At 48.7% G+C, this 24,723-nt stretch overlaps 1 protein-coding gene across 1 annotated transcript; it reads left to right on the top strand.

Moving 5' to 3' along the window:
• Nucleotides 1-371: 371 nt before the first annotated feature.
• On the top strand, nucleotides 372-14,554 carry STX10 (syntaxin 10). The gene is made up of 8 exons (XM_066613411.1): nucleotides 372-552; nucleotides 3,657-3,826; nucleotides 4,122-4,216; nucleotides 6,086-6,148; nucleotides 7,503-7,601; nucleotides 8,659-8,765; nucleotides 9,896-9,990; nucleotides 13,799-14,554. The coding sequence occupies exons 1-8, from the start codon at nucleotides 518-520 to the stop codon at nucleotides 13,873-13,875; spliced, it is 741 nt and encodes a 246-aa protein (XP_066469508.1). The 5' UTR covers nucleotides 372-517; the 3' UTR covers nucleotides 13,876-14,554.
• The last annotated feature ends 10,169 nt before the right edge of the window (nucleotides 14,555-24,723 follow it).

Below are 24,723 nucleotides of genomic sequence, written 5' to 3'. Positions count from 1 at the left end.
CCAAGATCTCAAACGTTATTAGGTTGTATAAGGTGGAAATGATTGTGAGCCCAATCCTATGCGTGACTACTCAGAAGTAAGTCCCATTAAAGTCAATGGGGTTTACTCCCAGGAGAGCGTGGGTAGGGTTGTAGCCTGTATCAGGAGGCCACGAGGGTGCATCCACCACTATTTGGGGTCATGTTTTTGGTGCGAGTGACCATTTTCCATCTTCAGGAAGAGGGCAGTGCCAAAAGACGAAGGCACGAAAAAGTTCCAGGAATTCCTCATTTCTCCACCCACCCGGCCACCCAATGCAGGGGGCTTTCCGCCCCGCGGCTCCTCCTAGCAAAGGCCGGTTCCACTTTCGTAGGAAGAAAAGCGAGGGGAGGAGGAGCTGCCCGGAGTAAACTTGGCTGCTGGGCGGCTTCAGCGCAGGGCGGGATGGGACGCTTCTCTCCTAGGCTTCTAGCTGAGCTTCGCCCACAGACGCTTCTCTGCGGCGGACTGGACTGGTGGGCGGCTCGATCGCTCCGCAATGTCTCTGGAGGACCCGTTCTTCGTGGTGAAAGGGTGAGTGGCTGGCAGCCAGTCCCACTGCAGCGCAGCAGCTCCGTCTGGTTTGCCCCGACGGGGATCGGAGCCACAGAAAGCAGCACCGCCTGTGGTTCTGCGATCCTGGGAAGACTGAGTAACTCGGGGGATCTGGAGTCTAGAAAACTTATGCATTGGCTTCCTCTACTTCTGACGGGCAACTGTGTGTTTGATTGCAGAAACTTCTATTTTCAGTTGGTCCTAATATAAATTATTACTCTACTTTTTTTGGGGGGGGGGGAGTTCTTGCAGACTGACTGGCCAATCCTATCCACACTTTTCTGGGAGTAAGCCCCATTGACACTAATGGGGCTTACTTCTGAGTAGGTATGCATAGGATTGGGCTGTAAGGCTGCAATCCTATCCACACTTACCTAGGAGTAAGCCCCATTGACTAGAATGGGACTTACATTTGAGAAGACATGCATAGGATTGGGCTCTAACACTGCAATTTGCCATTTATGTATCCTTAGGGGGGAAAAAAATCAAACTTTCAAAGCAATCCTCACTGCATCACAATAACACAGTCCAACCCATTGATTTCATAATTCCCTATGACCCTGTCTAGATTTGCCACATGTCTGTATTATTTTCGGACTGCTCATAGTTGTGGAACTGTGGATGTCAGGAAATATATTATGGAAAAAAGTTTGTCCACGCCTTCCATGAAGGCAGTATTGTGAGTCTAAACAAACTTCAGTCCTTGCAACCTTCAGTTCCCAAAAGACATGCTTGTGAAAAGGCAGCCTGTAGCAGACACTTATATTTAAAATTCATCTTTAATGAATAAGTGATTTTTGTGGTAATATAATGCATAGTTTTGTTGTTTTGCTTTTCATCTCCACTTTGAAAACAGAATGGGTGAGTAAGGTAATAAGGGGCAATGGGGACCATCAGAACTAGTGACTTGTTACTCCATGTTTTATAATTAACAGACTATTACTAGAACTTCACGAGTGTACTGGGTCACAACTGTGTCTTCTGATCTCCTACCCATTTGGTTCCACCTATCCAGTGAATAGTTTGCTAGGTTGAAAGGTGGTAATCAGCCCCCACAGATGAGATCCAGAGTGCCATTTCTTGCCCTCTCCTCAAACCCACTGCCCTGGGACTGTGCCTCCCTTCCACTCCAGTCACCTGGGCCTGCTTTTAAAGAGTGATGGCAGTTTTAATAATGAAGAAGGTGCATCACTGTCCTTTCATTCATTGTCACAATAATCTTCCCATTTTGTGGAAAGGGAATAAATAGTAGAGGCTGAAAGAAAAGATAAGTTGCTTAACAGCACAATCCTATGCATATGTACTTAGCACTGAGTTCAATAGGGCTTATTCCCAGGTTACTGTATAGGACTGCAGCCCAAGTCAACCATCACATTTGTCTCTTAGGTACAAGCCCAACACTCCAGACAGGATATACTAAGCTGGTTCTGTTGTTCAGATTCCCACTACAGTGTATTCCTAAATGGAGAATAGAAACAGCAGATTTTCCAAGCCAGTGGCTACAGTGCAACACAGTGGGCTCAAGAGCCCTTAAGGACTACAGCCAATGTATCTGGGTGAATTGGTAACCCCAGATTTAAAGGTGAGAGGAAATCCCTGCAGCTTACCTTGAACCGTAGCTCATTCCTAGAACTATTTCTGAATGATAGGGATCTGGGAAATGGCAAGTAATAACACATTTAGGGTGCAATCCTAACCCCTTATGTCAGTACTTTCCAGCACTGGCATAGCGGTGCCAATGCGACATGTGCTGCATCCTGCAGTTGGGTGTCACTCACAGAGTCCTCCTCAAACTAAGGGAATGTTTGTTCCCTTACCTCAGAGCTACATTGCCCTTATGCCAGTGCTGGAAAGCACTGACATAAGAGGTTAGGATTGCGCCCTTATTTACTTAAAATGTTTTTGGGCCATATTTCGACAAGGAATTCCTATGCAGCTTACAAATGTATATGTATTTAAAAACTATTAAAACCTATTCAAATTTAAGAAATCATAATAAAAATAGCAGATAGCGCTAAGACCAGGACAAAAAAAGTAATAGTAAAAGAGCAAACCAGAAATAAAACCAGAACTTCCAGAATTAAAATTATCTGCTAAAATTTCAGGAAAATAAAAAGTTCTTTACCTAATGCCAAAAAGACAACAAAGTTGGCAGCAGTCATATGTTCCCAGTGAGGACATTCTGGGGCGACCTCAGTTCTTATTTTGTGAAAGCTGCCCATTTATTCTTCCTCCTTTCTGGTTGTTTAACCAGTTGCCAGTACATAAAAGGGCCTCTTCTCTTGTTCTATGACCATCAAAAGCCTTTGGTAAAAGGTCTTCTTGGAAGGTGTTAGGGCCCAAACCTACCCAGTTTTCCAGTGCTGGTGTAGCTGTGCCAATGGGGCATGTGCTGCATCCATTGGTGGGAGGCAGTCACAGAAGCCTCCTCAAGACAAGGGAACAAGGTAATGTTCCCTAAGGGGCTGCATTGTGGCTGCACCACTACTGGAAATTTGGATAGGATTGAGCCCTTAACCAGCTCACCTCTGTCCACATGTCTGTTGACACTCTTAGAGTACTCTAACTAGTAAGGCATGTAAGTAAGTACCTTTGCAAGAGCCATGTGGATACTCCTTCAGTGAGGTACATTCTTCTATATGTGTAATAATTTTATCTTTAATTTTGTATTCTACCAGTCTACCTGACAAAGATTCAAAACTGATTGGTCCATCATTTCCTGTCATGGTCCATGTTACATTCTGGTCTTCTGACACAGAGGCTGATTTAAAAAAGGTTACATATTTTTGTTAGAAGATCTGCAATTTTACAGTTGAGTTCCTTGAGAATTATTGGGTGGATGCCATCTGGACTCAGTGATTTGTTTTTTAACGTTTCGATAAGATCTAGAACCTCATCCCTTTTCACCTCTGACATAGAGCACAATCCAAAGCGCTTGATTGGCCAGTGCAGGTTCCTTGCAGTGGCCCAGAAGTGTCACAAAGTCACAGTATAAGGTTGATGGCTTGATTCACCATGCGTGCATGCTTCCTGTCCCAGCTCCTGCCTCATGTTCTCCCCCACCTCTTCTTTGTGCCCTACAGCGAAGTTCAGAAAGCAGCTAACACAGCAAGTGGGCTCTATCAGCGCTGGTGCCAGCTACTTCAGGAGACGCCTGTGGTCAGCAAAGAGGAGTTTGACTGGACTACAAATGAACTACGTAACAGCTTGCGCAGCATTGACTGGGACTTGGAGGACCTGGAGGAAACCATTTATATCCTTTTGAAGGCTCAAGTGCCCTGTTGGAAGGGGCAGTGAGGTATGTGTTGCCTCTTCACGTCATGCATTTTCTATATAGTCCCTGCCCGCTGTTATAACTGGAGTAGCAGGGAATTGCCCTGTTCTTTCCAAGGCCTTTAACTGGAAGGGGAATACACAGGAAGCTGCTGCTACAGGTAGAACCCCTGGTAAATGAAATGCCAGTCTAGGACTACTGAGGTTTTTTAGCCAGTCCCTCTGGACTTGGAAGGCTCAATGCTCCAAGCTTTTTGCACTTAACCCATGCTCACGCATTGTGGAGTCCAACCCACGCAAGTTCAAAATTGAGCCCAGTGAGGTTGCAGCGCGGCGTTCTTTTGTCACAGAGATGCGGGCATCAATCAAGGTGAGTCCTTCTCAAATATACCCACTTCTATTCGTATGGTATTGTGACATGTGCAGAATCAAAGACTCACTGATAGTGATAGTGTGGTCATCCAACTATAAATGAAATGCCTGAGAAACAATTTGGAGGTATTCGCACATACTGTATCTGGATACACTTTTTTTTGGAGGAGGAGTTAGGAATTGCATAGTTCTTAGAACAGGAATAATAATTAATGCTAATAATATTCTGATTACTAGAAGGATTGTGAAGCAGGTCTTCTGGATTCAAAACCAGCTCTTACCGGGGTTGCGTGAAAGATGAATGGAAAAGGTGGATTTTTCCAATTTTGGCAAAGAAATGAGGTTAAGGGTGCAATCCAAACCCGCGCTGGAGCAGGCAAGCCAGGAGGCTTGCACTGCATCCAATGCAGGTTTGTGGGCAGCAGCGGCTCAGCCAGAGGCAAGGGGAAACCCTTCCCCTTACCCCTGGGTCAGGGCCGCTGGCCCCAATGGGTCTCCTCGGACCTGCGCCATCTCTGGAGGTAGTGCAAGTCAGAGGAGAGTGGAGCGGCTTGAAGCTGCTCCATTCTCCGCGGGGATGGGGGTTGGGATCCGGCATAACTGCCAGGTCTCAGCCCCGCCTCTGGCTCCCTGCGCATCCGCCCCCAAGGATGCCCATCGCCCGCCCTCCCCCTGCCCAGAAACGCCTCCTCCCCAACCCCCCACGCCTACCTTTGCCGCTTGTGCCGGTTCAAGTGCTCCGACACAAGCGGCTGCGGGGAAGCCACAGCGGAGGCTTATGCCAGCCTCTGCAGGCCGGCGCTTCTCGGAGCGCCGGCCTGGCTTCCCTGTGAGGAGGCACAAACATGCTTTACAGCACGTTTGCGACCCTCTTATGCTGGCCCAAGGGACTTGGGTCAGCATAAGGCGCCCTTTGGATTGCACCCTAAATAGTTGATGAGATTGCATTTTCTAGGCATTCATTTCTGCACCTTCTAATGATCCGTAATGAAGCATCTCTCTTCAGTTTCATTTGGTTTCTTAGATATTTATTACCTTGGGACTTAGCAGTGGCAGTCCTGGCAGTTTGCCTGCCAGGGGCCACTATCCCACCTGCTGCCCCCAACCTGGAAGTAATCCTCACAGCAGTTACCTTTGGTGCGCTCTCTCCTCTGTTCCCCATTTGAAAGAAAGGGGGAGGGAGGAGGCAGCCCAGGCTCCAAAGGATCCGTTTGCATTGCTTCTAGTAGCGCAGAATGCTCCAATTGAGCTTTTTCATTGCACTGGAAGGCTCCTAGGAGGTGAGCACTAGAGGCAGCACAAACACTAGAGGCAGCATGAATGGCCCCTTTGGAGCTTGAAGAGCTGAACACCTCCTCTGAAGTTGGAGGAGACGTGCCTCTTTTTGCTGGGCAGGCACTTCAGCCATTCTGAGGGCCACCTTCCTCTCCTCCCCCTTCTATAAAGAGGAGGAGAGGGGAGCAACCCTCATACACGGTTGGGAACCATGCTAGAGTGGCTGCAGAAACACAACCACTCTAGGTGTGGTTCATCATTGATCTAAGGGCTGTCACCTTTCCTCCCCTTTAAAGAAAAGGGAGGGCGACCCTCAGATTGGCATGGAACTGTGCCAACAGTGGGTCTGCTCCTGCAGTGGTAGAGGGGTGGGTTGTGGTGCTGTCCCGCATGTAAATTCCTAGTGCCCGGGGCATTTGCACCCACTGCCCTTCCTGGGTTCACCACTGGCTCTTAGAGTGGGTTACACACCATAAGGTTATGCAAGTGATCCTACTTATGAGAAGATCCTACTTATGAAGAACCCTGAGAAAAATGCATCCTTATTTTTATGGTGACACCTTTATTGTCTTTATCCCATTCTTGTCTTTAGGAAATGCGGGATCACATATCCAGCCCAGAGGCACAGCCTTTTGTAGAGAAGAAAAACAGAGAGGTAATCCCATTCTATAACCCCTCTTTTATATACCTCTATAGTGAACTGGGCATTTATTATCTGAGATAGGGACAATCATCTAGAGCAGTGCTTCTCAAATTGTGGGTAGGCGGGTTGCGAACCAGTTTCATGCGGGTTCCCATTCATTTCAATATTTTATTTTTAATGTATTGGACTTGATGCTACCACGGTATGTGACTGCATTTGGGGAAATGTTACAACTCTGTACTTTCAGCAAGCTACTATGTATATTCTTTTAACAATGATAGTAAATGGGACTTACTTTTGGGTAAGTGTGGATAGGATAGCAGCCTAGGATTGTTAAAAATTTTCCTGCTTGATGATGTCACTTCCAGTCATGACTTCACTTCTGGTAGGTCCTGACAGATTCTCATTCTAAAAAGTGGGTCCTGGTGCTAAATGTGTGAGAACCACTGATCTAGAGAAAGTGTTGCATTTGGAAATGGCAGTGTGTTTCTATATCCTTGATTGCCTAGAGCAGGGGTGCTCAATAGGTGGATCGCGATCTACCGGTAGATCACAAGGCAAAATGAGTAGATCGCGGAGTGCCGACCCCCCCCTTCAGGTGCCTCTGGGAGGAAACGCTGGGAGTAAGCCCCATTGTACTCAATGGGGCTTACTCCCAGGTAAGTGTGGCTAGGATTGCAGCCTCACAGCCTAATCCTAGGCATGTCTAGTCAGGAGTAAGTCCTGTTATACTCAGTGGGGCTCAAGGTACACCAACATACATTGTACACATAAATGTTATACATTGTAAAAAAAACTCTGGTAGATCTCCGGGCCTTGCTGGGTTTCAAAGTAGCTCTCGAGCCAAAAAAGTGTGAGCACCCCTGGCCTAGAGCTTCTTTGTCACAAAAAACTGGACTTGGTTCAGAAACCAGGGATGAGGGCAACCTTCTTCATCCACTTCTCTTGTTGATTAGCTATATGTTCTGATCTCTCTCTGAGTGAAATGTTTGTAGGCTTGCTGTCAGTTATTTGTTCTTGTGGCATGCATAGGTTGTGCCTCAGAGTTCTTAAAGGAAAGAGCAGCATCACACTTGCTGATTTCCTCTTGGACAAATAAATTCACCTAAGAGCCAATGCCTCCTGCATATTGCAGACTTGGATCTCATTTGTTTAAATGAGTAATTTAACTGCTTGCAGTGATTGCAGTGAAAACGTTCTCTCTAGGAAGGAACATTTCTTATGAAATGAAGTCAGAAAAAGACTTTTGAGTTCCACCCCATTCACCATTATTCTGTAGGCCTTCCCCTGCTTCCTGCAGCTCTTCTGTGAATGCTTTGAATTCTGTCTTGCTCAGAGATTTCTTTTCCCCTTTCATGCCCTATAGATGCTAGTGGGAAGCAGGGAAAATTACAGGCTCTTGGATGCAGAGGACCTAACAACAGCCAACTTGCACACTTTAGAGGAGCAGCAATTGCACCAGAAGGTGAGATTAGAAGATGGGGACCACCCTCTTCAAATTAGAGGCAATGGGTCAATATAGCCCATTGTTTCCTCCACAGAGACAAAAGTGTGTCTTCTATCTTGATACCTCTCCTGAGAGAAATCTTGGACTCTAACTTCTATTGCAAACAAGGCTGGCCCATAGCATCCACCCCCACCCCTATTCTCTGTATTCCCCCCCCCCCCGCCAGTACAAGGATATTTGTGTTTCCTAGTTAAATGTGTTCCTGTCATTGGTCATTCATTATAACTGGTCAACAAACCCCATGTTATATATCTTAAGCCTCTTATCCCAACCTTAGCCCTACCCCTACCTTTGTGTTTTAAAAATAAAGAAGTACATCTAATATAAATATACATATATTGGGACACAAATGTCTGGGACACAAACAGAAGGGACACAGCTGTCCAGTATTGGGATGCATATGACTGGGACACAGTTGTCCAGGATGGAATGGTTCTATCAGTCTCCTCCAAGAAGTTTTTATTTGTGCACTTGGGGATAATTTGGACCATAAATCTAAGTAAGAACTTGTGTGCTATACCTAAACCATAGCTCTTTGCCTACTGGTGATTATTATGCCATAGCCTACCAAAGAGCTGTTTAACCTATTGAACAAGTCAGCAGAGACCTTTCTGTAATAGATGGATGGGGAAAAGTCCTCCAGCAGTTGCTGCTGCTCTTGAAGTGGTGAATTCTTTCCAGAGTTGTGTGATGGCCAGCATGTCAGCTCGTTGACTTGTGTGAAGGAATGTTACCTATAAATGTGGATTCATTGTAGGCTTGCCTGTGATCATTGGTGCAAGTGCACACAAAACAGGGACTTTTACCTGTTGGGAACCTCAGCAGCATTAATAAGTGCTGCTCAGTTCCCAGAATTTCTATAACTGAGTTGCCCTCTGAAGGCCAGGGCTCTCTCAGTTGCCCTCTCAGACTGGACTCATCATTATGTTGCATCATGGACCCTCTTGGCTCCTGTCTGATCACTTGGAATGCTTCCTACAGTCTTCTCGGGTGTCTCTCTCTCCCTCCCTGACAGCTGATCCTTGACAAGCAAGATGAGCAGCTGGAGCTGGTCTCTGGGAGCATTCGGGTGCTGAAATACATGTCAGGGCGGGTCGGAGAGGAGCTGGATGAACAGGCTGTGTGAGTGCAGGCAGCATGGTGGATTCTTGCAGTGTGGGGACAATGCAAAGGAGTCATGAGGGGGTTGGGCAGGGAAGCTGGACCCAGTGGATAGAGATGGCAGCTGAAGAGCACAAGGAGTGTACCTGGAGAGCCTGGTTCTAGCAACAGCTGTTTCTGTCTCCTAATTCCTGTAGGCTGGATCAGAGGACAGAAGCCAGGAGTTGTCTGTCTAAAATTGTGCTCGGTGACTCCTTTTTTTAGTGGAGGACTTATTTTAAATTCAACAAATGGGAGGGAGGAGGCCTCTATTTGTGACTCCCTCCATTTGAGGCAAAACAGCAACCCAAGAGAATTTTAGTCTCTTCTTCCTCAGCAGAAACAGCAAGAAAGGCTTCTTCAGAGTTCCCCCTTATGATAGCTGCTTGCTCTCATTTGCATAGTTGTGGCTTGGGCATGAAGGTGGCTTGGGCATGAAGGGCATGAGGTGCACAAGGAGCAAACTCTGCCAGGACCTCTGTGCTGTGACAGTAGTGAAGCCTATGTTTTGTGCACAGGTTCAGTCCCTGAAACCTCCAGGACTGCAGGTAGCAGGGCAGGAAAAGACCCTCTGCCAGAGATCGTGGAGATTCTACTGCCCATCAGAGAAGACAATACTGGACAAGATGAACTAATGGACTCAGTAGAAAAGGCAGCTACTTAAGTTCTGTTCACATTGGGAAGAAAGGGTTTAATGATTCCTTTTAGCTTGGGAGAAGGCTGCTGACGATCTTTTATTCTGCATCTCTATTAAGGTGGGGGCCTCAGGATCAAGAACAATGTTGGGAGCTAATTGGGAAGCCATGTGGGGGTCAGATTGGATCACCTATTGCCTAGCCCTAATTTAGATTATTTATTTATTATTATTAGCTTGAATGACTGGAGTTTAAGCTCTACTAACTCCCCCAAAAGAAAAGAAAATCTTCCAGCAATATGGTGCATCATGTCATCATGCCCGGCTGGCAATCCCATGCATGGTGAAGCTGTACATTTGAGACAGAGCCTTTAACGGACAGTTGGGGTGACAAGACAGGCTTGTAGGCTCTGAATTGGAGAGGGCTGCCTGGGGATAGCTACCACTTGAGCTGATTGTGCCTTTACTGACTTTTCAGGATGCTGGAAGACTTTGCCCATGAGATGGACAGCACTCACAGCCACATGGATGGGGTGCTCAAAAAGATGGCTGGAGTCTCCCACATGACTAGTGGTAAGGGGAATAACTCCCTGGTTCACCTCTGCAAGCCAAGAGAACGGACAAATTCTGTTTTCCATATCCTCTTCTACTTCCCTGGGCCCCCATCTGCATTCCAGAAATCAATCAGTAGCACAAGGAAGTTCTGAGCGTTCCCTCAAGTTCCTCAGCCTTCTGAATTTAAAGCCATCCTCATCTTTTATCAGCTTAGGGCAGGGTGTGTAATCCAGTGATTAGGGGAGACATTCTAGGCTGCAGCAGGCTTGTGGTCCATCCTAAATACATGCCAAACCTGAATCTCTCAACTCCATGACTGTTTACTGGCTGATCTGGCTATTCTGGCTTTCCCAAAAAGCACTGTCCAGATGTTTATTGCAGCCATGTGGTGGATTCTGCCCCTTCACCTACTTCTTCCTTACCACTTTCTTCCAGCTATGGCTGTGCTTCTCCTTTCCATTCCTGCTGCTAGACTGGCTCATGAGAGTACAGACCATTCTCATGAGGGAGCAGTGGCATCACTAGGATTCGCGTCACCCGTTGCAGGAGGCCTGCGCGTCACCCCATGCAGTGGGTGGGGCAACGCCCCAGGTGGTGGGCGTGGTGATGTACCATCGCCCCACCCCCACTGGGTTTTTGGCTGTACCTTTTGTTAGAACACAGATATTTCAATGTGGTTTGTTTCATTGCATTCTGCATGAAATTACACATTGATTGTTATAAAGCATGATGGGATTATTCCTCCAAATTCTGATTTTAGTGATTTTGAAAACTTGTAGTCTCTCACACACACACACACACACACACACACACACACACACACACACACACACGTGTCAACTTACTAACACCTTATTGCAGCAGTTCTCAAACTTTTAGCACTGGGACCCACTTTTTAGAATGACAATCTGTCCAGGACCCATTGGAAGTGATGTCATGGCCAGAAGTGACATCATCAAGCAAATTAAAATAAATAATTATAAATAATTAAATTAAAATAAAATAAATAATTAAATAAGGGGAGCCAGTCCTGTTCCACCAAGTGAATCTACTCTGAAGTAAGTCCTATTGTGGTCAATGGGGCTTACTCTCAGGAAAGTGTGGGTAGGATTGCAGCCTGTGAGCCCAATCCTATGCATGTCTACTCTGAAGTAAGTCCCATAGTGGTCAATGGAGCTTACTTTGTAGCCTGCCTGCAATACCCCCCCCCCACAAGAAAAGAATCAGTGAGATTTCCAGCCCTCCCAGTGCCCAGTTTAAAGTTCTTGTATTTCAGGCATATCAATACAAAGACCCTCCTGGCTTCACAAGTGCAAAATAGAAAACTTTCCCCTTACCAGCTGAAGCCTCTTTTTTGTCCTTTTTAGTGGTGGTGGTGGTGGGAGGCTGCCTTCTGGAGCATCTCCAGCTCCATTGGATTGGGACCATTCTGGTGTCCTCACATTCCCCTTTGCCTGGCCTGACCAGCAGCCAAGGCACGTCTGCCTACTCACAAGTAAACGCGATGTGAGTCTGCTTGCTTTCCATAGGGCTCAATAGACTGCCACTGGGAGGGAGGGATCTCCTTCTCCCTTTTCTGTTTTTGGGGGCTGCATTCATTGGATCAGGACCATTCTTGGAGTCCTCTCAGCTGCCCTTTCCGACGGACTACTTGCCAGTAAATGCACCGGCTCAGGCTCAGACTCACAGCTGGGAGGGATGGGACCTTCTCCGGTGTTTTTGGGAGGCTAAATACATTGGATCGGGACCATTCTGGTGTCCTTGGATTCTTCTCAGCCTGCCCTTTCTGATGGACTATGGCAAGTACGCCTACTCACAAGTAAACACACAATACGGCTCACTTTCACTTTCCATAGGGCTCCATTCATTTTTTCCAAAAGTTTTTTGGCCATAACTTTTGAACGAAAGGAGCAACTTTGATTCTGTTTTTTGCACTGCACTCCGCTGGCCATTCCACATCCAATGGTGTATAGCATGATGCGGTAGCCACGAAGTTAGCACGTCACCTGGTGCGGCCCGCACCCCCTAGCGGCCTTCCTGGCTCAGTTGTTGCTCTCCTTTAAGCGCACTGTGAAAACGTATCTGTTCAAGCAGGCATTTGTGGGGCAGGAAGGCTTATTAGTGCTGGACTGCAGCTGCATAGGGACTGCAGTTTGTTTTGGTTCTTATTTTTCCTATTGCACTCCTGCAAGATCATGGATTTTTGTTATTTAATGTTAACTTTTTGTAAGGTGTGTTTAGGGACTCAAAATTCAGCATGCTTACTTTATCACAGATAAACCAAAACAAATATGCTGAGGAGGTGGAACAATGATGATGAGTTGAGCTGAGCAGTTGTTTGGATGGTTTTGTTTTTTGCTGTCTCACTCTCCTCTTCAAAGAAGCAAGTACAAGGAGACAGCACTGCTATTCAGGTGCCTTTCCTCTGCCTGCCTTCCACTCCTATCAGTCACTGTCATCATCACCACAGGTGATGAGGAAACCAAACAGAGGGCAGCAGAATTTTACTGCAATAAACAGTAATAAGGTTTTGGTTAGGCCTCTGACATCTGTTTCCACAGTTAACACCCTCTCTCATTTTCACAATGAGCTCAAGGCCTCTGTGGTAACCAACCTTTCTGGCAAGCACAAGTCAAGAATGCAGTATTCAATAGCGCCATCTAGTGTACACAACACATAGCCCTTGAGCTATAGCCCTGCTGGTCTTTAATCCATCTTGGGTAAGGCATTAGGAACAACAGGCTTGACCCTACAACATTGCCAGGCCGATAACACAGGCCAACACACATTTTGCTTCCTTAAACGTTACACCAATTCCTGGGTATATTTGGAATGCTGATTCCAAAAATGGCATCCGTTTTGCTCTATCACGTCTAGTTTTGGAGACACAGCATAGCCTCTTTTGTGAATGGTTCAAGCAGCTTCCTCATGAGGAAGCCTACACCATGGCTTCCTTGTGAGGAAGCTGCTTGAACCATTCACTAAAGAGGCTATACCATATCTCCAAAACTAGACGTAATAGGGCAAAACGGATGCCATTTTTGGAATCGACACCCCAAATTCATATGAAACCACCATAAAGTTTGGGAAAAACTTTTCTGATCCTCAATTTTGTAGGCCTGTGTAACCTGTCCAAAGGAACCACAAACACCTTGTACATGTAGTATCTGGGCTGGTTAATTAGGCTAAGTATTGCTCAACCAGCTCCCTGGGCCCAGGCTCAACATTTTTATCTGGGCATGCCTGTATTCTATCCCTTGCAATAGGCTTCTTTTAGAATGTCACATATTTGAGAAGATGTTCCTAACACAGTAGCTATTTTTCATATGGCAGGAGACCAGGGGCCACATTCTCAGCTGTGGAGAAATAGTGCAAAAATACCCACCTGGAGGACAGCCTTTCTTGCAGCATGACAACTTTAAAGTGCAGCACATCAGGAATGTTTCTTGCTTCTGTGGGAGTGTTTGTGTACTGGCCAAAGGAGTGTGGCAAATGACTCAGAAGTTTGGGGATCCTCAAACTCTGATCCAGTTTGGGGCTCCTCATATCCTTTACTTCCGGTTTCATTTAAGGCCACCCTCCCTACTTTCTATGCTTATTTCTCATTAATTTCAGCCAGCTGGTGCCAGCTAGGAACTGTGGCTGGCTCGGGCAGGATGAAGTTCCCACTGTTTTTTTTTAGGGTGCAGTAACTAGGATGGAGGGTAGTCTAAAACACTAAAGTTCTAAGAGCCACACCCACCCTCGAATATAAGAAGTGGTGAGTTTCTGACTGTGTTTGGTCCCCTGTATTGATCCTGTCTCTCTCTGTGCTTTGTCCCATCAGACCGGCGTCAGTGGTGCATCATCTGCCTATTGGTTGTCATCCTTGTAGTGGTGGTGGTTCTCCTCTTTGCTCTGTGATCAAAGAGCAGAATGGACATGGGGAGAAGTGGCAGGTGTCAGTCACACTTGTTGAGTGGAATGCCTAGAACCACCTTGGACAATTTTGTATCCTGTTCAAGAGTGGAGAAGCCTCACAGGGTGGCAAGAAAACAAGTCATTTCATTGGAAGAGCTGTCAGCTTCCAGCTGGGCTGGTCTCACCACACTTTGCTCCTGTTTGGGGCTGCAGATCTGGTAAAAAAGGACTGGACTCTGGATGTTAGTAGCTTTATACAAGGAACCTGCAGAGTATCCTTTGGACCTGTACCCTCTCAAGAGATGGGTTAAGTTTACGCACAAAAGTCTGTGCTTGCTCATATGGAGTCCATGTTGCAATATCGGCAACACAAACCACACATGCCAACTAGCAGCACAAGCTTCCTTTTCATGCATAGCCTTTTACTCCCATCTCCCGCCATCAAAGAGGTAGGGCACTGCCCCAGCTGTTGAGCCTTAGTGCAGCTAAAGATCCCTGTTCTTCATGCCACCTCTTTGGAGAAACAAGCTGGCTCCGTGCTGAATGTGTTTGCTGACTAAACATCATTGCCAAAACTGGTGCCAGCTGGCAACTGTGGCTGGCTCGGGCAGGATGAAGATCCCACTGGTTTTTTTTAGGGTGCACTGGTTTTTAGGGTGCAGTAACTAGGATGCACTAAAGTTCTAAGCACCAAAGCACTAAAGTTCTAAGACAGTGGCGTCACTAGGGTTCGTGTCACCTGGTGCGGGATGCCAGCGCGTGGACGGGTCAACACCCCAGGTGGTGGGCATGGTGATGTACCATCACTATGACCCCACTGGTTTGTGGGCTGTACCTTTTGATAGAACAAAGATAGAACACATTCTGCATGAAATTACACATTGATTGATATATAACATAATGGTATTATTCCTCCAAACTGATTTTAGTGATTTTGGTCCCTAGTGGTGTCACCCCCCCCCCAGGGTGTCAACTTACTAACACCTTATTGCAGCAGCTGGGACCCACTTTTCAGAATGACAATCTGTCCAAGACCCAGCAGAAGTGATGTCATGGTGGAAGTGACATCATCAGGCAAATTAAAATAAATAAGTATAAATAAAGTAAAACAAATAATTAAATAAGCAGAAGCCAGCCCTGTTCCACCAAGTGAATTTCCTTGTAGCCTGCCTGCAATAACATCCCCCCTCCAAAATCAGTAAGGTTTTCAGCCCTACCCAGTGCACAGTTCAATTGAAGAACTTATGTTGAAAGCAGATCACTGTCAGGATCCACCTGGCTTTGCAAGTCTCAAAAAAGTTCACCTTATCAGCTGAAGCCTCTGTTGTGATCCTTTTTAGTGGGGGGGGGGGGGCTGCCTTCTGGAGCATTTGTTGAGCTCTCTTTCCATCAGATCAGGACCACTCTGGTGGCTTCATATTCCATTTTGCCTGGCCTGACCACCAGCCAAGCCACGTTTGCTTACTTGCGAGTAAACACAACCGTGAGGCTTGGTTTCATTTTCCATAGGGCTCAATACATTCGTCTGGAGGGAGAGACTGCCTTCTCAGGTGTTTTTGGAGGCTGCATTCATTGGACCATTCTGATGTAGTTGAATTCCTCTCAGCCTGCCCTTTCTGATGAACTAAGACAAGTTCGCCTACTCACGAGTAAACACACAATACGGCTCAGTTTCACTTTCCATAGGGCTCCATGCATTTTTTGTACTCTGGTTTTTTTGGCCATAACTTTTGATAGAAAGTAGGAATTTCTTACCTGAGAATTCCAGTTCTGGGAAAGGAAGGCTGGGATTCCTACTGCTGGGATGCCCCTCCTCTTGGAAGGTAGGATCGGAACCTCTATGAACGAATACTCTGCCCACGTAGGGGGCGTCCTATGGTATTCCCCAGTCCGGACTTGACAAGCAGGAAAAGACCTGATGCCCCCTGCTCCTCTGCAGTGGCCTGGCCCTTGATTTGTGGCGTGTCCGCAGCGAGGGTTGACTATGGCGATACCTAGCCAACTGTAGGAGTAACTACAAACAAACCACAACAACCAACCAACCAACCAACCCCAACAACCGCGCAAAGAATACCCGCTAGGGTTTCCTGCCCCCCCATGGGGAGGCCTGAAGTTGCAGTATACCCCCCGAGCTGGAGAAGCGGCGGGCAGAATGCCATCCTTCCTTTCCTAGAACTGGAATTCTCAGGTAAGAAATTCCTACTTTCTCTGGGAAGGAAGGCTGGCATTCCTACTGCTGGGATATATCAGAGCCAACCAGAAGGGTGGGCCAGCAAGGGGTTGCTCACGGCCTCACCACCTGTCGCAACACCTTATGCCCCATAGCGGCATCTGATGAAGCGGCTGCGGTTATCTGGTAGTGCTTGGACCGGACACTTTGGTGTGCACCGAAGACCATGTCGCCACCCTACAGATTTCAATGAGGGATGCGTACCTGTCCGACGCTGCCGAGGTGGCAGCGCTCCTGAGGGAGTGGGCCGTGATCCCTTCTGGGGGAACTTCCCCTATGGTCTCCAGCTGTATGCGTGCCTTTAACCAGCGTGCTAGTGAGCTGGCTGAGGCCTTGTGGACTTAGTTGGAGCCCTTGTAGGTTACAAACAGGGATTCCGACTTCCTGAAGTCTCTAGTGTGCCTGGTGTAATAACGTAAGGCCCTACGCATGTCCAGAGTGTGCCATGCCTTCTCCCTGGGGCGCACCGGCTTGGGGCAGAAGGATGGGAGAATGAGTTCCTGGGCCCTGTGAAATAGGGAGTTGACCTTTGGGAGAAAGGTCGGATCCAGGCGGAGTACCACCTGGTCCTTATGGAAAATGTGCAGCTTGGGGTTGATGGACAAGGCCTCAAGCTCCGAGGTCCTCCTGGCTGAGGTAATTGCCATCAGGAAGAGAACCTTGAACGTGAGGGCAGAGGCTCGAAAGGTGCCTGAGTGAGGGCCTCCAGAACCCTGTTCAGGTACCAGATAGGGAACCTGTGTACCGTCAGAGGGTTCAGCAGTGCCACCCCCCTCAGGAACTTGAGGACGTGAGGATGGGATGACAGGGATTCCCCTGAGCTCGCTTGCAGCATGCTGTCGAGGGCCACCACCTGCCTCTTGAGTGTGTTGGTGGACAGACCCTTGTCCAGGTCCTCCTGCAGGAAGGCCAAGACGTGCTTTACCCTAGCTATGACCCCCCTAGCCTCCACCCACCTAATAAAGGTGGGCCAGGTGGACTGGCACCTTCCGAGTGGAGGACTTACATAAGGCCAGCAAGGTGGCCGTGACCCTGTCAGAACACCCCAGCCTGACTAGCATGCTCCGCTCAACCTCCATGCTGTCAGATTGAAGAGCTGTGGCTGAGGATGTGCCATCGGGCCCTGGAGCAGGAGGTCCTGCTGTAGTGGGAATGTCCAATGGTTCTGTGTTGACAAGTGTAGGAGGCGTAGGGAACCACGGACATCTGGGCCACTTGGGAGCGATCAGAATGACTTTGGCCCTGAGCTGCTTGATCCTGTAGAGGAGACACTGGAGTAGCGGAACTGGTGGAAAGGTGTACAGAAGACCCTGAGGCCAGGGGTTGCTTAGAGCGTCTATGGCCTCTGCCCCCTCTTGTGGGACCCTTGCGAAGAATCTTTGGATTTGTGCGTTCTCGTGGCAAAGAGGTCCACGAGTGGGGTCCTGAACCTCTTTCTCACCAGGCTGAAGACCTGTGGGTATAGCTGCCACTCTGTCTCCAGGATCCACCGCCTGCTTAGCCAATCCGCTGAGGCATTGTCCACTCTGGCCACGTGTTCCGCCCGTATGGCTATGCGATGGGCTTCGGCCCAAGTGATGATGGCTGCCGCCTCTTTGTGGAGGGCCATGGATCATAGGTCTCCTTGTTTGTTCACATAAGCCTTGGCGGTTACGTTGTCCGCCCTCACTAGAACTTGCTGGCCTTGGATCAGGTGGGCAAATTTGCCCAGCGCCAGACAGATGGTTCTGAGTTCAAGCAGGTTGATGTGCATGTGGGACTCCTCCCTGGACCAGGCTCCCTGGGCAACTGCCCCCCTTGTGTGTGTTCCCCACCCCAGAGGGCTGGCGTCCGTGGTGATCACTGTCCCCTCGGGTTGCAGAGTGGGGAAACCCTCTGCCAGTTTGGAGTGGCTCCTCCACCACGTCAGCTCCTTCCTGACCTTGAGAGGGATGGAGGTCTTGTAGTGGACGTTGTTCTCCATCTCTTGCTGAAAGTGCAGGAGGAATCTCTGAAGCGCCCTGGCATGGCAGCGTGCCAGGCATGGTATAACATCCTGGCAAGACACCATCATGCCGAATAGCCTGGCTAGCACCAACACATCCTGTTGCTGTGTTGCGAGCAGTGTCTCCAGAAGTTGCCACATCTTCTCGCGCCTCTCCAGGGACAGAGAGACCCTGTACTCGGTAGTGTCCAGGAGAAGGCCCACGTGCCCTCTTGAAACGGCGTTTTCAGAGGAACTGGTTCAACCACTTGAAGTCGAGGACTGATCTCGTGCTGCCGTTCTTTTTTGGGACCAGGAAGAAGGTGGAGTAGACTCCCTTGCCCCTGTGCTGGTGGGACTGGCTTGATTGCTCCGATGTCCAGCAGGTGGCGAACCATCACTGGTGCTTCTCCTGCACCTTGTACTGTGGCACCCTCCAGAAATGGTTCCTGGGCTTGGTCTTGGACTCCAAAGAGTAGCCCCTGGTCAATATCTTCAGCACCCAGGCGTCTGTGGTAACTTTGCTTGGCGGCCCTGTGGGAAGAGGAAGAAGAATCTCCTTCCGCGGGAGGGGGGCAAGACTTAGGGAAGAGTTTAGACTTGGTCCATTGGGATTTGCGGGGGGGGGGTGGAGTCCCTGAATGAGCCTCTAGGTCTGAATGTGGGGCGTTGTGAACGAAAGGGCCGGCCTGGCCTTGTTGACTTGCCTGCCTCCTTGTGTGCAGAGGTCAGCACCTCACACTTGTCCTGCTTTTTACCAGCAAGGGGTCAAGGGCATGACCAAACAGTTTGGACCCCACGAAGGGAAAAGCTACCAGATGTGCCTGGGAGGCCTGGTCTGCGTCCCAGTATTGGAGCCAGATGTTCCTCCTAGCCACTACATTTGCAGCCACCGCTCTAGCGCTGAACTGCATGGCCTCCAGGGATGCATCTGCTGAGAAGGCTGCTGCTAGCGACAACTTCTTGAGAGTGTTACATGTGGGCCTAGATAGGGACTTGTCTGAGGCCATCAGATCCTCCACCCAGACCATAAGAGCCCTTGTCATAATGGAGGTGGCGGCTGATGCCCTCATGGCTAAAGCAGAGTCCTCAAAGTCCCTCTTGAGGGCGCTCTCCACCTGTCAGTCGCAAGGCTCCCTAGGGCCCCCTCCGAGGGCAGCACGGCTGAGGAAGATAGTGCTGCAACTCGGGAGTCCACGCTCGGGACCTTCAGCTGCTCCATAACGTCAGCTGGCAGACAATAGAATTTATCGCAGAGTGTGGGGTACACCTGAACCTGGTGGGTGCCCCCCATTCAGCCTCTAGGGCCTGCCTGAAGGGGTCTGGGAAGGGAACCATGGCCTTGGTGGTGGCCTTCTGGGGATGGAGGACTTGGAGCTGGGTCTGCGAGGCTCTGAAGCTTCACTCGGTTTCCCCTTCGTTACCTAAGTCCAGGATGCCTGCTGTCTTGGCCAGTAGGCGTGGGTACAAGTCCAAAGGGAAAAGCTTGCCCCTACTTTGCTCTGCAGGCCCTTCGTCGTCACCAGTGTCCTCTCTGAAGTCCTCTCCTCTCTGGAGTCCTCAGACGGGTCGGGGGTGACTGACTCCCAGGGGTCTGAGGAGGCTGCCCTGCTGGGTTCCTTGCGGCGGTTGGGCTTGTCTGACTCGCCCTTTGCACCCTTGACCATATGCCGCTTGCGTGGGGGGGGCTCCCTCTCGGGGCTGCTGGAATCGGAGCTGGATGATGATAGGGGGCATTTATGCTTCCTCTTGCCCCCTGTGGGCCTGGGGCTGCTGGCTTCCCCCAGGATCCGTCGCACCATGGCCTCAATTTGGACCTGGGGCAGCACAGCCATCTCCCCCTTGGACTGGCCCATACTGGCTTATGGTAGGCCCATGTCCCCCTGGGGTAACTGCGGTGCCAGGTGGGTCCTGGACCTCCTCCCGTCCACCTTGGGGCTGTGGCCCCATGGTGCTGTAGGTTCCCGTCCTCCATGGGGGGGCCTGCGAAGCTGTAAAACTGGAAAAGGTGGGGGGGTCAGCTCAGCCTGCTTGGGCACTCACCCTACCCCCTGCCATACTTCCCCCCCTTGCCTAGCGGGCCTGTCCTGCGGGGTAGGGAAGGTAGCCCACATGGGAGGTGCTGCCTGGAGGGGGGGGTCTTCGTTGTGACCCGCCTGGGAGGGGTACCTGCCCTGTGGTAATCGTGCTGTGAGAAGTGCGGTAGCGCCGCCCACCTGGCGCGCTACCTGTTGGTGTTACTGCTCCCCCCCTGCACTCACCCACCACTGCAGAGAAGGGGTGGCCGCGCTGTCTGGGGGCTTAACGGGTCCGCTGCTGCTTTCGTTACTGGGGGGCTGTGCTAGTTGAGGGGGGGACCCTGCCGCCTCCCCGCCACCACCACTGCACTGCCGCTTGGGGGGGAGCAGCAACCGATGGGCGCTTTGCTTCCCCGGTGGGCCTCCTGTGGGGCGCAGCGTCACTGGGGCCTGCGGAACTGCCATTACTAGAGGTCTGCGGGGGCTGCACCAGGTGCAGAGGGGACCCTGCCACCTGCTGCCTCCTTGCTGCTGCCGCCACTCCTGCTTGGGGGGGAGCGCTTCACCACCCTAGTGAGCCTCTGCAGAGCACACCACCGCTGGGGTGCCACCAGCCTGAGTTCCTCCTGTGGGGAAGGGGGAGAGGGCCCAAGATGGTGCCCGCCATGTGGCTCTGGTGCTCCTTGCTGCAGCTGCTGGCGTGGGTCCGCTGCCAGCTCTGCGCTGGGGAGGGGGTCGGAAGCCTCCCACACTGCCTCAACCCGCCGTTCCTGCCTGCTCTAGTGAGGGGGGAGGCAGCGCTGCGTCCTACCAGCAGACAGGCTCTGGCTGCTGTTCAGAGCCTGGGAGGCAGGGGGGGGAGTTCAACCCCCCCTGCTCCAAGGAAGAAGGGAGAAGAAAAAATTTAAAATGGAAAAAATACTGATGTCATGCCATAGCACGACAGAGGTCCGTCCTCATTCGTAGAAGGTAGAAGTGGAACTGGGGAATACCATGGGATGCCCCCAGTGTGGGAGGAGTATTCGTTCATAGATGTTCCGATCCTGCCTTCCAGGAGGAGGGGCATCCCAGCAGTAGGAATGCCAGCCTTCCTTCCCAGAGAAAGGAGATATTTCACTCTGGTTTATTTCATTGCATTCCATTGGACATTCTGCATCCAATGGTATATCACATGATGGTATTACTCCTAACCACTGCGATTTTAGCAAGTCACCCTCCCAGTGTGTGCCACCCAGTGCGGCCCACACCACCCGTACCCCCCTAGCGATGCCACTTTTCTAAGAGATTAATTTTGCTTCTTGGAACTGGGACTAAAATTCAGAAGTCTCACTGCAATCCTATGCATGTTTACTCAGAAGTACATCCCACTAATTTCAGTGGAATTTACTCCTAGATAAATTATGCAGGATTGCAGCTTATAAATCCTTCTCTTAGCCAAATTTCAGCTTCCTCTAGAAACAGCATGTAGGACTAGAATTCCATCAACCAAACCTATGAATGTGCTTCAGGATACAAGTGGTGCTGATGGATGTAGTGGTTTGGGAGGTGGACTTAGACCTGGATGATCCAGGTTCAAATCTCCCCTCAGCCACAAAGCTTCCTGGGTGACCTTGGGCCAGTCACTTTCTCTCAGCCTCACCTACCTCACAGGGTTGTTGTGAGGACAAGAAGGAGGGGAGGAGCAGCTGTGTAAACCGCTCTGAGCTCTTTGGAGGAAGGGCGGTATAAAAATGTGAATAAATAAATAAATAAATAAATAAATAAATAAATAAATAAATAAATAAAATGTCTAGGTTTCAGCCAAGTTTTCCAAGAAAACCAATTTGCAAACAGGAAATGGTTTAATCCTCTCTTCCCATCTCAGTGCTGGGTATAGATCTGTCCTTCCCTGAAGTCTAAATCTCTGCCAAACACTCTGCTAGGACCTTCAGGCAGAGGCTACTTTAAGCCAAGTCACAGTGACCTATAGCCTTATCCAGAGAACAGGAAAGGTCTTTGTGTCAGCTCATTGTTCATGTCTCACATGTGGTCAAAAGCCATTCTTCGTTTCTATTGGTATAGTGTTATAAGATGCTAAAGCAGGGGTGCTCACACTTTTTTGGCTTGAGAGCTACTTTGAAACCCATCAAGGCCCGGAGATCTACCAGAGTTTTTTTTACAATGTTCGCGCCATCATAACATAACATTTATGTGTACAATGTATGTTGGTGTACCTTGCATAACCGCATGAGCCAATATTGCACAACACAACATAATTAACTATAAACATTTTTTGTAACTACTTGAGTTTACTTTGATGACTTGCACTGAAGTGAATCAGCCAAGGATGCAGTCCGGCCAGTAGCTGCTGACAGCCAGCCTCAAGCACACTTCCAAATGTTCATCAGTCATGGTGGAATGGTACTTGGACTTAATGATCTTCATGTAGGAAAAGGCTGACTCGCATAAATAAGTGGAGCCCTTCCTGCCTCAGGTGCTCTTATATCCCTGAGGGCCCTATTGCCTTCAAGTGACTGCAGCTGTGCAGCACACTCTGCTGGATGCCCAGGCCTTACCCTTAAAGGGGCCACTGCTGACACCACATCTACCTCCTCACCAGATCTTCCTCAATTCCAATACAAGTGGGGGGGGGGGAGCAGATCTCTATGCAGACCAGTGCAAAAACAGGGGAAAGGTGTGGGGGAGGGAAGATCTTTATATAGACATCACAGCAAGACCAGTGCAAAAACAGGGGAAAGGTAAGTCAGCCCCAGTAAAGGGGGCTCACTCCCAGGGATGCGTGGACGGGAGAGAAGCCTGCCAGCGGCTCCTCTCCAGGTCTACTCACGAGTCAGCCCCAGTAGAGTAAACGGCGCTCACTCCCAGGGATGCATGGATGGGAGAGAAGCCTTCGATCGACTCATTTTGCCTCGCGATCGACCGATAGAGCACCCCTGTGCTAAAGCAACTTTAAAAAGTGAAAATAAACACCTGTATTTAATGCACACTTTAGTTCTGGGATATTTTTCTTTTCTTTTTTGGAAAGGTGGGGCTTATGTCCAAAAACATAAGAATTGAATGAACCTTGTTCTGATCCAACTACTAGTCTATAATAATAATACAGGTATATCACTGATGCCACTGGAAGCTGAGAAGAAGGGCACTAAGACAGTAGGAGCCACCATCCATTTGGACCTCAGTTTACCCAATGTGGAGAAAACTACCTCTGAATATGGAAGCCCTGTTTAGCTGTCAGGACTAACAGCTATGATTAAACCAATTCCTCTGTGATTTGATCTAATTCTCTTAAAGCAAATTCAGTTCACGTCAATTCCTCTTCTCCTGTCCTGCCCCAACTTGAACCTACTGATAATTGCTTTCATTGGAATGAAGCTGGGCCTTATGATTTTGACCAGATGAATGATTTTACTCTCTTAGTAAAGTCAGATTTTACTAAACATTTCCACCCTAGTCTTAAGAAAGCTCTGTATGCATCTCAGATGCAATCCAGATCCCTACAGAATACATCTCATTCTATAGGGCCCTAGATTTTTCTGCTAATAGATGTTCCACAACGTGATTGATACCCTGAAATACTCCAGATTGCCACCTTTATTTACAGGTGACAATCTGAAGCTCTCTATAGCATCAGCAACATTGCTTCAAGAAGACTGTTATTTGTCTCTTATCAGCTCTGAAATGAAACGGTCAGGCACGCAACTGTTACAAACTTTTTTTTATTAACATTTCTGAATTCCTTTTTTTTTTTTAATCTTTACAGTAGTTAATGTGCAATTCTTGATACTCTCAGGTCACAGGGATGAGGGAGTCACAAAATTTTTCTTGGCACTTATAACACAGAACAAATACTGGCATTATCCAGGGGTGAGGGGGTGGGTTTTAAGGTCAAAGCAGGAAGTGCTGAGGAAGCTGGGAAGGACAGGGTGGGAAAGGGGAGGTTGCTTTTGTTATTTTATTTTAAAGGATTTGTTTTTCTCTCTGGAAGGATTTTACAAGGGGCAGGGAAGGGAGGGAGGCTGATATTGGAGCAGCTGCTTGCGTAAACCCAAAGCGCCTGGAAAGGATAAGAGAAAGTCCATGCTGCATCTGCACAGAAGTTACATAGTCAGGCTTCATTAGTGCTTATCAGTGTACATTTTTAAAAATTGTTTACTCTAGTTAGAAAACAACAAAACCAAAATGAAAAAGATGACAAAAATGTGGGTACAACAAAAGACATAAGAAGGCCTCACTCCACTCCCTCATCCCGGAGTTATTCCCATCCTTAAAAGAAAGCATATCCAAGATACAAATTTGCCATTTGGGAGAATTCCTCAGATGATTAGAAGGGTTTCAGAGCAACAAAGCAGGCTCAGACCTTTTTGAGGAATCAGACGGTCCTCACAGAAATGCTCCAATCTAGATCTTGAACGTGGGCATCAGGTGTATCAACAGCACACCTAGTGGGTAGACAACATTTGCGATGTTCTGTCCCAGGTTGTTGGTTATCCCCATCTTACAACCCCAATAAACATCTATAAGACTGGATAATTTACTGTAAGCTGCTTCACAGTGAGCCTTCCAGGATTTGTTAAAAAGGGAACATTTCTTATTCCAGAATAGCAGTCAAAGGAGATAACAGATGGCCTTATTTCAGACAT

The sequence above is a fragment of the Tiliqua scincoides genome, chromosome 2 (assembly GCF_035046505.1).
Source record: "Tiliqua scincoides isolate rTilSci1 chromosome 2, rTilSci1.hap2, whole genome shotgun sequence".
Classification (NCBI taxonomy): Eukaryota; Metazoa; Chordata; class Lepidosauria; order Squamata; family Scincidae; genus Tiliqua; species Tiliqua scincoides.
Note: the sequence above shows the minus strand (reverse complement) of the source record. Positions and strands in the feature narration are given on the sequence as shown.

Bases quoted from the DNA above. Each gene is read 5' to 3' on its own strand.
- STX10 (XM_066613411.1), top strand. From the start codon at position 518: ATGTCTCTGGAGGACCCGTTCTTCGTGGTGAAAGG. The intron at 6,149-7,502 runs GTAATCCCATTC...CATGCCCTATAG, and splicing joins TAGAGAAGAAAAACAGAGAG to ATGCTAGTGGGAAGCAGGGA. The intron at 7,602-8,658 runs GTGAGATTAGAA...CCTCCCTGACAG, and splicing joins AGCAGCAATTGCACCAGAAG to CTGATCCTTGACAAGCAAGA.